At 34.3% G+C, this 12,979-nt stretch overlaps 1 protein-coding gene across 1 annotated transcript in view; it reads left to right on the forward strand.

The window, feature by feature from the left end:
* The window catches only part of LOC108907856 (glutamate decarboxylase), a 61,271-nt gene that overhangs the window by 34,843 nt on the left and 13,449 nt on the right, over nucleotides 1-12,979 (forward strand). Inside the window, exons 3-5 of the mRNA XM_018711683.1 lie at nucleotides 8,383-8,586; nucleotides 9,799-9,917; nucleotides 11,126-11,377. Coding sequence (XP_018567199.1) covers nucleotides 8,383-8,586; nucleotides 9,799-9,917; nucleotides 11,126-11,377 — 575 coding nt within the window. The remainder of the gene's footprint in view (nucleotides 1-8,382; nucleotides 8,587-9,798; nucleotides 9,918-11,125; nucleotides 11,378-12,979) is intronic.

Here is a 12,979-nt window from a genome sequence, read left to right on the forward strand (position 1 = left end):
GGGCTAAAATTGAGCGCATATTTCGGATCTGCTCATGAAGCTCCCGTAATTCTCTTTACATATATATCTAACTCTTAAGTCTATGTATAGAAAAGTTGTCGTTGGCTGTTTTACCTTTCTTCTCTATTTATTAAGATATTCTTATGTTTTCTTTTTAATAAAAAATTTGTCAGATATTGTTTTTCAAAAACCAAAGCCAAAGCCAAAGAATAAATGCATTTTAAAATATAACTCGTATACACAAAAGCTAGTATTTTTATTTAGAATATTTGTACAGGGTGTCCCACTAAGGTCGGCGAGGTACGATATTAGGGAAAGTATAGGTCCTAGAGCTTCGGAAAAAAATTTTGTTGTATAAATCGACCAAGAGAAATAGCTGTTTTTAAGTTCGTAGCTCGACCGCTAGGGGGCGCAATCTACTTACCAAAACATAGAGTTGTTTCCTATTCAGGTATTTTAAACAGTAGGGGTCTTTTAATATCTCATGAGCCGCCAAATGCGCGAAAGGCGTGGCGTATCCCCATAATTCTTCTAATAGGCACGTTGTGAAAACACTGACTCAGAACTAGACCATGTGCATCATTACAAGTAAACATGAACTAAGGCGCTCGGACATCAATAAAGTCAACTGGCGAACGTTCGTTATATATATATATATATATATTTACTGTTTAAATTAAAATAATAAAGAATAGGGCATTTTATTATGATATTTGTAATCGGATCAAAGGCTTGTTTACACTAGAGCTCGAGAGAGACTATGAATAATAGGTGTAACGTTTTTAGGACGTAGAATAATGTTTCTGCGCATATGAAGGTCAAAGCTCATAAGATTTTAAAACATCTCTACCAGTATGGATAGCCGGATTCATTGCCCATAACTTTTATTATTGACATTTTGTTCTATCTTTCGACAGAAAGCGTGGGGGAAGCCCCTAATGTATTATCAGAAAAATGTAGTATTTTTTTAAGGATTGGTTCATCAAAAGCCCAATTCTTTGCACTTAATTCATTTATGTAAAGAAAACTATAACATTGCATTTAAAATCTTTGAGAAAAATCCATAAAACCTCATTCTTTTGAAATAACGCCATCTGTAGGTTTCCATATTGAAATAAATGACATTATACATTCACCATGAGATAAAGCATGATAACACCTTTCCAACGAGATATAACACTATGGGCTTTGTAGACTTTCTGATTAAATACACTCAGAAAAGTTTTACCTAAAATTAAGCAATAGTTCATTGGTCACTTTAACGCCACACTAGTACCTACAGTTCATAGTATTTGTTGAGATGAAATTCCAAGAAGACCTCTGCGTCACTTTCTTGGAATTAACCGCATTGGACACCCGAGGTAGAAAGATATTGGCGGGTTGGAGTGCACCGTAGCAGCTTGCAGTGCTACTGTGTTTTGCACTTACGAAGGCGTGTTTCTTTGTAAGTGTATCGTCCTGTGCATTGTCAGTGTAATTTCAATGCACGCCCCTGCAGGGCGAAATTGAAATTTTACATCGATCTTATTTTTTTTTTAGAAAAAGGGCCTATCTATATGCATATTTACTTAATAAGTTTTTACTGGTTCTTAATGACGCATGCTGATAAAATGACCCATTAAAACTTTTGAATAATTTTAGTTTGAGCCTTTCTTTTCCTGTAATGTTTCGTTTTTTAACACTTCTTTTCAATTATGATTTTATTACATTGACAATTTTTAAAGAAAATTGAAAAATGTATCCTTTCTTAAAACACATATTTCTATTTGTTCTTATATTCATCGACATATGGCTTAAGATGCGAATGAGGGCTTTAAGACCCGCTAGAGAAAGGACGGCTGACAGGGGGGACGAGTGGCAGGAATCGCGCTGTTCTGTACTAATCTGTGTCTGAATGCAGCAGGAATCATGTCCAGCGGCTCGGAAAATAACACGACACAGATGGGCTGCAGGATGTGGTGTTAGTCTACACATACGTCAGTTATTGGTATGAAAGACGAAGCAGTTGGTAAAATGAAATAACACCACGTTAGCTGGCTACGTATATCAAGCTCATACCATAGTTTCTCACCAAAATTCTTTATTTCCAACCGTAGATAAAGCCATTTTGTTTATTTTTTAAAACCGCTCGAACAGCTTCAGTTATATGACACTATTCGTTTGTTACATTGTACACAATCTTCAAACATCCACATATACGTACAAACTTGTTTGAATAATTCAGGTGTTGCACAAATAATTTCAAACAAGCTTGGATTTACTTAAACTGTTGCGCAACAACTCCAATCAAGACATACATGATCAAAATGTTTGAACAACGCCCTCTGTTGTGCAAATTGTTTGATCGTGTATGGGGCCTATAACGGCACGACAAAGAAAACCAATCCACAAATTTTATCCGTTCTTTACTTACTAAGCGTAACTAAACATTTAACAACTCCTGAAAATATTTTGTTGCTGATGTAAATGATATAACTCTTTTTTAGGATGTTTGCATATTTAGACAAATAACGAACTTATTTATGCCACCTTATTAATAAGTGGCCAAATTATTTAGAACCGAAAATTTATAATAATCAGACATCGGAAACTTTGTGGCATAATCAAATAAATAGACAGTAGTAATCTATATTATGCTAGTAAGCGGCAATACACGTTATAGTAGCAGAAACAGGCTAAATCTGTGGTCGACACATGTGCCGCTCTATGCTTGCAATACACAATGCTACTGACTGCCATAAAAACACGTGCCACACCTTCAGCCAAGCAAAGCGCCAAACTCACACACGCACAAACGACAATGAAATACACGGCTAACATCCCTGATAAAAAACCTGGATTGTTCACCGGCACGCCAAGCCGACAGGGCAGGCATTAGTGTGCTGTTAAATACGTATCGAATAAATTGATCGATACGAAGCTTCAGATCCAGAGGCAGACATGTACATGTTATTGTACAATGACACGGATAGTGAGGTTACTAAAATGTAAAGAGTATAGCTATAAGAAGGCAACGGTTGTGTCACTTTTTGTTTGAATAAAATTATATAACAGAGAACCAACCCTGTCCCACCTTGAAGCCACCTAACATTTGCGATGTCTATTAATTTATATACCTGCTGGTTGCAGAAAAAATATACCTTTTTATTGTTTTAATTAACGAAATGTTTTTATTTCTTGTGCGATTTTCTTGCGTCTTTGGTTAAGTTACATTTGCTTTTGAATATTTTGTTTATTCACTGGTTGATTTGACTATAATTATATAATCTATAATTGTGTAAACAAAAAAAACTTTCTATCTTTCTTAACATCAATTTTTTGACAAAATTTTTTTAATGTTCACCCTTGTTTTATGACCCTTTACTAATGAAACACCCTATATATACTTACTATAGCCGGTCTCACTGACGTACGTCGCAGCTATACCCCATCCGTCGTCGTACCCCCATACCCTTCAATATAAACACCACCGAAGTTTGGTCCCGCCAGCAGCAGCAGGCAGCTGTAATTAAGGGCACTCAAAGCGCCTCGTCAGAGCTCCCGAGCGGGATTAAAAACCACCCTCCCCCGGCGTGTGAAACGTGTGCGGGCGGTTCAGGAATGCGCTTTTTGTATGTGCCCATACGCACATTAATTCCAGCAGAAAAAAGTGGCGGTATGGCAGGAGAAAGTATTATATAAGATGCGTTCCAAAATAAACAGAACTTTTCAAAAATAGTTATTTCTAGTAATGCCATCTATTGGCAATTACATGAAGGTAGATCCTTCACTGATGTACTGTCAAAATTTCATGACATTTGGACGAAGTTATGGCGTCCCATCCCATAGGACAGTATGTTTGTGTCATCATACAAACAATAATAAGTAAAAATAGTGTAAATTTATCAAATCTGATATAGAAAACAGTTATAAGATTTATTTTATAACATAATTTAATAGGCATGATGACAGATTATGAAAAACTGTTCTATGATGTTCGGAAGTATGTACTATTTCGAAAAAATATCTTATTTCTGTAGAAAATAAAAGGTTTAGTAGAAAAATATTGACATTTTAATTTTAAGTCTAAACTCACGCCGGTGTCATGGCGTCTTCGCGACGTAACATCTATATTTGTCAACGGTACACATGAGGTGCTAATATTTTGTGTTGTAAGATTTATTAGTTAAAAATACAAAGTTACCATAATAGTACATGCACTTTATTTACCCTTAAATTGTACTATGGTATAATAATGGATACACATGGAAAAATATTTCCATGAAGAGACTAAAATATTAAGAAAATCTTATACATAGTTGTCATCAAATGTAACATTAATTACTTCTACTTTTTTATTTGTACTGTAGATGCAATCAGCTACATCGAAATAGTCCTTTTGAAGTCCTGTTAAATAAATTTGTAGCTGCCATCTGCACATAAAACTTCTGGGTCGGTTTTTCTTTTTCCACATAATCTTTAAAAGTCTTCATACTCGTGGTACATTTAATTTCAATAATAATGTCTTCACAGGTTCCATCAGGCGATCCTGCTATCGTGGGATAGTTTTTGCAAAGCATTATATCACATATTTTAATTTTTTTTCACCAAACTGGTACATACAGTTTTCCTGACTAGTGACTTCATCTTCCAACATTCTATCGCATTTCATGGTTGATGCGTTTGAGATTTTTCCTCCCATTATTAACGTGATCAGAGTTGCATCATTGGTTTTGCACCGACTAAATTCAAACGGTCGTGAGGCACATATCTTAACTCATGCCAAAAACAGCTTTGATGTTGGTCTCGTCTCTTCTTCAACTTTCATATCATTTTCATCAGTCAATACGAGTTTTTTCAAAAATGTGTAGCAGGACCATTCTTTGTATTTCAGCATCAATTTATGAATGGATAAACTTTTGATCACAAACATAGTCTTTTTGATATTTTATTAACTCGCAGTTGTTGAGCTTTATTTTCTTTCCTTCTTTTAGAAACTTTTCAAGTACCTAACGTTTCCTGATTATGGTTTTGATAACATCACAAAACTAAGCAACTGATAGTTGGAAAACACAAAATATTTAAACGAAGATAAATATTGCGAATATTGTCGAAGTACAAATGACACAAGATGACATTTACATAGATGTGACGTAATTCTCTCTGATTGGTGTTCAACCTATCATGGCATTTTATCAAAAATATTATCAATCTCGCTCATAATATAAAAATAAATACGGTTTTTATAGTCCATGAATTATATTTTATTAGATGAATACATAATTCTTGATTACTGTCATCATGCCTATTGTACGTTTTTATTTTTAGATTTATTTGTTTTACGGTTTATAATTTTTACTTTTTAAGTAAGACAGTATAAAATAACAACTTTAAACTGTCTTTTTTATTTGTGCAATATTAAAAAATATACTTTATTTTTTCTGTGTTGCAAAAATTTAAATACCTACCTAAACCTTTTTGTAACAGCGATGTTACAAAATCAGAAATATACTTATATCAAACACGAATTTCATCGACGTAACATTTTTTCGAGCGTGATAAACCTGTTAGATAACCAGAGATAATCTGTATGTATGCAATAATAAATAATACTGACTCAATTAACTCTACAGACGACTGCAATTAAAACACAAAAGCTACATATGTTTTCATGGTACGCTCCCGAGTGTTTGGCAAATATTTATACAGCTTAGGTATTTTGAATCAAAGTAAATATAGGCATATACAGAGATGAGATAAAAAGGTTTCTAGGGAAACAGTGCACTTAAAATTGGCGATATTTTTACATATTGGTGATATAATGACGGTAAAAATTGAAGTAAAAAGTAGTTTTCTTGAANCTGACTCAATTAACTCTACAGACGACTGCAATTAAAACACAAAAGCTACATATGTTTTCATGGTACGCTCCCGAGTGTTTGGCAAATATTTATACAGCTTAGGTATTTTGAATCAAAGTAAATATAGGCATATACAGAGATGAGATAAAAAGGTTTCTAGGGAAACAGTGCACTTAAAATTGGCGATATTTTTACATATTGGTGATATAATGACGGTAAAAATTGAAGTAAAAAGTAGTTTTCTTGAATATAGCGGTTAATAAAACAAAAACTATTTTGCTATTTATTTTTAATATATTTTTCATTATTTATAGCACAATTCATTCAAATGCGAAGATAAAAGAAATGTTAAGGTTATATTTACTCCACCAGTAAGTTTGCGCCCTCTACTGTTGATTAAACTGAATTATATTTATGAAATTGTCACCTTAAAAACATTACTGTTGCAAATTTCTAATTGTTTGGTAAAGTGCTTTTTGCAACGTTAATAAAATACCAGTTTTAGTAGGATTTATGGAGCAGGTTATATTTTTAATTATATTAGTACTAATTTAGAATGATATTATCAATCTTCAATATATTACGTGCTTTCGAATTCCGATACATTCTTTTATAAAGATTTATAAAAAAAAAACAGGCCTTATTAAAGATTTCCATCTAAGCTTTATGCGAATATCTTAAGAGTATACATCTTACGGCAATCACCGTCACGAGATCCTCTCAACTGAAGAATCCTGCATCCGCCGCCGTATGATGTTTATCCCTGCGAAAGGGATTAAGGATAATCCAATAGGTCACGTGCCATCCGGTGACGCGAGGGAAGGAGGCCGGGAGTAATGTCTTTGTTTCAAGTCCACTGACATTCAATTATTCTGAGCAATAGCCCGGGATAATGGCAGATTGATAGCATGGATGTGTTTGTTGTTCGGCGGACTATACAGAGGATACCCTACGCGAGGCAGCAGACCGGGGTCGATTTTCTTTCCGGAAATAGCTGGTTCAAAAAAGTCATATCCTGTGCCGACTTTGAATGCAGTGTATATACAGGGTGTAACGTTTGTAGAGCATGCAAATTAAAATTGTTTCCCAGTAACGTCTATTTAAAAAAGTATCTTCTTGTTTTCTGTAGTAAAGAAAATTAATCTTCAAATATGCTACAAAAAACGACATAGGCGAGTATTTGTAAACATACAAAAGGCAAGAAGCAAAACCTTTTGTCACACTAAAAAAAAATAAAGAGATCAGTAAAGCTCATTTTTCTACCCCTCAAATTATTGTTATATCTGCAATAGTTTTTACTGAAAATTTAAATAAAAATGCCTGGGGATTGTTTAATTTATACTCATTAGGATTTTTTAAATTTGTTTGATATTTATGGAAAAAAGCAGCAGATTCTCTACATATTCCTGAAATTACTTTATCACATTTTCCACAAATAACAAACAAAATAAAATGATCATCATTAGTGTAATTTAAACGATGCCCATGCATTTTTATTTAAATTTTCGGCAAAAACTATTCAGATACAACAATAATTTGACAACTAACTTGACAAATGTCATGTAATTTCAATTGTTTTTGGAGTGTTTCTGGTCATGGCCAATTCGACAATAGGTCTGTAACGAGAAAAACTGTCTAAAAAATAAAAAATTGCAAATATCTCTAAAAGTAGTAATGGCAACTCTAACAATGATGGCTCGAAAGGAAATTTCAATCTGCATACGACAGACTAAAAAAATATAGGGTGTTCCATTTAAGTTAACAAAGTTATAGCTGTTCGAAGTTATCAAAATGTAACAGCAAAAATGAAACACTTAGTATTACATGTTTTAATTTGTTGGTATACAATAATGTAGTGTTACCTATGCCCTTTACAGGTACCAAAAATACACTTGATATCACGCTCCTGAAGAGACTTACTAGCATCTCTGCGAATCCTTGCATCTGTCAAATTTTTTCTTTAAAAATTAATATCTCAAAATCTATAACTCCTAAATATAGGGAATATTTAATAAAGTGACCATCAAATTTCATGTAGAATCCAAAAATGTAATAATAAATAGGGTGTTCCATTTAAAATAACGAAGTTGGTGTTGACTTCCGGCATAACCAGAGGTGCTGGAGAGTTCTAGATTTTAGTTGTTTGCCCCAGGGACATTGCCATGTTGCCAAATTTTCAAAATTTCCGGAGGAGTATGTACTTTCCTAGATATCGATCGATGCAGTTCCCTGTGGGACACCCTGTATACTCATGATAACTATATTTTAAGATTCAGTGATTAAAAGACTGCTTATATGAGATTGATTATACTATTTTTAAAATATTTGTAACTTCTAAGCAAAAACGAAAAGGACCCTTGTTCATATAAGAAAAAATGTTTGAAATTAATGCAGCTACCATCTGTTAAAGTTTGTCTGTAAATAGAGCTTGTACAATACTCTGTATTTACAAACGTAATAGAATAATTACCTATGTCTAACAGTTTAATTTAAAATTTCTTTAATTACTTGAATTTTAAATCCACTTCTTCTGCTCTTTCAGGTCATCCCCGCTTCTTCAACCAACTCTCCTGTGGCCTGGATCTGATTTCCATGGCAGGAGAATGGTTGACAGCCACAGCCAACACCAACATGTTCACCTACGAAATCGCTCCAGTCTTTATTCTGATGGAAAACGTAATCATGACCCACATGCGTGAGATCATCGGCAAGAACTGGAGGAAAGGGGATTCCATCTTGGCACCAGGTACGGCATCTTTTTTCCATTTTTACCATTATGCCAATTCAATCTTTCGTTCTTTGACGAGGAAGGAAATTAAGTAAATTGTTATTTAATCTGGAACAGGTGTTGGCCAGAGTTTGTTCCCGCGTTTTAAATTGCAAATACCTTGCTTGTTGACGTTTGGAATTAGGGGATTTGCATGCGTACCTCGGGAGATTATGCAAAATTAAATATTCACCAGACGATTTGAGACAAAAAGTGTTGTACACAATGCACCGCTCTGCCCCTTCAAAAACTAATTTTTTGATCAGAAGGATTAGTTAGGATTTAGTTTTATACACTTAATTTGTCTAATCTTATACAGGGTGTTAAAAAAAGAGTGCAAAATATTTAAGGAGGTAATAATATGAACCAAAATAAGCAGAAAAGTCTCAATAAACATGGGTCCGCAAAGTAATGGTTGCGGAGATATGGAATGTTTTATGTTTTTTAGCCCCTTTTTTTATTTTGCAAAAACGTTGTGTATTTTCTTATAATAGTTGGTTGATGTTTAGTGAAATAAACAGTACGTATTTGACAGTTGTTCTCAGTGCACAAGTTTTCTTTCGCTATGGCTGGTTACTCTAACGCAGAATTAACAGACATGCATTTCATGTATGGTCGTGCTAATGGGAACGCCACCGAAGCGCGACGTCTTTATGTTGACGCTTATCCAAATCGCCAGATTCCTTCACAACGCATGTTTGGAAGAATTCACCAAAGATTGCGTGATACCGGTTCCTTGAGCAAACAGTGCCATTTATCCGGAAGACCAAGGTCGGTATCCACTCCTAGAGCAGAAGAAGAAATTCTAGCACTGGTAGAGCAGAATCCAGGTACGAGTGTGCGGAGAATATCAGCCGAGGTAGGAATTAGTGGTCCTCTTGTTTGGAGAATCCTTCACGAGCAACTGCTTTATCCATACCATGTGCAACGAGTACAGGCCTTAAATCCAATAAATGATCATCAAGTACGTTTGTTTTTTTGCCGCTGGTTTCTACGTCATGATGCTGAAGACCCTCGTTTTCTTGCATATTATTACCTCCTGAAATATTTTACACTCTTTTTTTAACACCCTGTATATTACTACTATTACTACTATATTACTCTGAAAACTCTGAACATATGAGTTTTAGCACAACATACCTGTACTCACAAAGTTGGGTTCTACTTATTAAAATTTTCTTTTGTCTTTAGGTGGATCCATCTCTAATCTGTACGCTTTTCTGGCGGCCAGACATAAAATGTTCCCGAATTATAAGGAGAAGGGAATAGCGACTATACAGGGTCAACTTGTTATGTTCACTTCAGATCAGGTAAAACGTTATAAAATTGTACTATTGGGACAATGCATAATTTCGTAATGTTTTTTGGTTTCCGTGGAAAAAATACCTTGAAAATCGATGTTAGACTTGCATCAAAATTGTTATAATGCCATACAATTGTTAAATTGAGTAGTCTCAAAATTTGTGCAGATATTGTGTAAGTTTGCAAAAGTGTCATCACTTTGTTTGAGTTCAACAGAGGAGATCAGATATTGGATGCCTCTAGAATCATGGAGAGAACGCCTTTGGAGAAAGTATAGCACGAAAACGACTTTCTCGTTTCAAATAGACATTTTGATAAAAATGATCCTTCGCCTTCTGGATTTGACAAAGATCGCTTCAACGTTTCAATTCATGATGATTCAAGACAATCAACCTCGAAATTGCCCAGTACGATGGACTGTGATCAGTCGACCATTACACAAAATTTGCATTACATGAGCAAAGTTCAAATATTGGGTACAAGTTTTGAAGGAAAATGAAAAAAATCAGTATCTCAACATTTGCTCCTTTTTTTCTCAAAAACATCGATGGTTTTTGTCTCGGATTGTTACTGATGCTGAAAAATGGTGCCTCTACACAACGCCAAGAATAAAAAATAATGAGTTAGCCCTAGCACGAGGCAACTACCAGAGCAAAAACTGGTACCCATCTGAGTAAGTTGATATGGGTCATTTGGTAGATCAAAAAATGCATCGTCTACTATGAACAGCTGCTGAGGGAAGTATTTATCTCTACTGAGGTTTCGCATTTCAATCAGCTTGGTGAATTCTTCAAGCCATGGAATATATTCAAGTATAGAATAGAAAAACTGACAGATCGTCGCGAAGCAGTCGGCAACAATGGAAGAGAATATATCCTCGATTAGTTCTTGCAATTTGTTTAATAGTTCATATATTTTGTTTATTAAAAGGAAATACATTTTAAATTCAATAAAAACGCTACGAATTTATGCATCAAGTCCATAAAACTTAGACACGTAATTATGTATTATTAAAAATGTTAAATTTAAGATTACAACAGTTTCCAGCTAATTAATTGTTTGCTACTTCACAAAAAAGTGTTTAAATCTTAATAAGAGCGATATAGAACTAAGAACTAAATATTTCTCATTTTCCATTCGACTGCAAATCGCGTAGTCCACATCAGTTGATCCCCAATCCAATAGAAACGTAATTTCCTTTTCGTTTCCTTTCCAGAGTCACTATTCGGTGAAGTCGTGTGCGTCGATATGCGGTTTGGGCACGGACAACTGCGTGATGGTGCCGTCGGACGAGAACGGTCGAATGATACCCCAGGAGTTGGAGCGGTTGGTAGTGGAACGCCGTACCAAGGGTCACATCCCCTTCTTCGTGGCAGTCACCTCTGGAACTACGGTGTTGGGTGCCTTCGACCCCATCAATGACATTGCGGACATCTGCAAGAAGTACGGCATGTGGCTCCATGTAGACGTAAGTGTTTTATGAAAGATTACAGTATTGCCAATGATATTGTAGAAAACAATTACTCTCTGGTTTATACCCGCAATAAATTAATAACACCGGCACACACCAAAAAAACTCTGATGCGAAGATGAAGACTCCGATAGTGCTACTCATTTTGATGCCAATAATCGATAAAACACGCTTTTAGTTCAAATTATTGTAAAATCTATATTAAGGGTGAAAACGGACTCAAAAATTGCTCTATTATAGTCCAAAATTGATTTTGCTCTACATAATATCTGACATATCATTTCCGACGTATTTTGACCAGCTCAAAACGATACCAACTCAGAATTTATGCACGACTGGCCAGTATCTTGTAAAATCTATATTTAGAGTGAAAATAGACCCAATAATTACTAAATTTAGCCAAAGAAGGAGTTTCCGCTTTACTCAAACTAACGAGATTATGGTTAATCTTTGTTTGTAGAATATTTTACTCTTTTTCTTTCAAATGATCTGCAAAGATGTCTTTTTTTTGTCTTTAGTTTTCGGTATATCCCGTTTCAGGTTCCAACCATAGTCAGCTAACATATTTACATTCGATCTTGATACAGCTTTTCCATTTCTTTGAGATCCTGATACAATCTCTCGCCATGTTCTTCACTCTGTTCTTCACCCTGTTCTTCATCTCTGTTTAAAAACATCGAAAATGATAAAATTTGTCAGATATTATATCTATACCTAGAGCGAAATCAATTTTGGACTATGATAAAGCAATTTTGGGGCCCGTTTTCGCGATTTCCCTATTTTAAAACAAAAGTACAATATTTCTTGTCACAACTTTTCCAAGATATATTTTCTGTAGAGAAAATTTATATTACAGACAAATACTGAATGCTGAATTAGGTTTAGCTCCGGTTTGAACCAAAAAATTAAAGGAAGGCTTCGATAGAAAATAATAATCACCATAATTTTAAAACAAAGCAGGATCACTGTCAAAATTTATAAAATTTGTATGCCAATGAGAGTTACCAAAACCAAAGACGACTAAATAAAATTCAATGTGTATTAAAAGTTATGGATACTGGTATAATACAGTGTACTAAGTTCAGTCATTACTTTTTGCCAATTTTAATATTAGAAACCAATATCATGTACCTATTATGTGACATTACCGATTTCTTAACCTAATTTTTAAGTTATTGTTTTACCATTTTCATTTATTGTACTATATCTGAAATGTTAAGAACTACATATTCATTGGTACCATTCCAAATTTCAAATAATATTGTTGTGTAATTACGGATACAAATTGCAAATTTTTTTGTACTAACTTGGGTAACTTTACAAAAACTTTGGATCCATCGAGAACTGAGGTAATTCTTATAGTTAGGCTTATCGTTAGTACGGCGCGGACTTTAACAGGACCGTCTATTCCCGTCTATTTATTTTCTCTTTTGGCATTTTACTTCACTTTTCCCCCCCCAATTAATAGTTGTTAATGTAAATTATATTACTATTTATAAATAGTTATTTAAATACACACGGAGAATTCAATTTACAGCAGACGTAAAAAAGAAAGGTATCGACGCGATACCAAGGTTCCGTAAATAACTGAACAGTTCA

Source organism: Anoplophora glabripennis, unplaced genomic scaffold (genome assembly GCF_000390285.2).
Source record: "Anoplophora glabripennis isolate ALB-LARVAE unplaced genomic scaffold, Agla_2.0 scaffold224, whole genome shotgun sequence".
NCBI lineage: Eukaryota > Metazoa > Arthropoda > Insecta > Coleoptera > Cerambycidae > Anoplophora > Anoplophora glabripennis.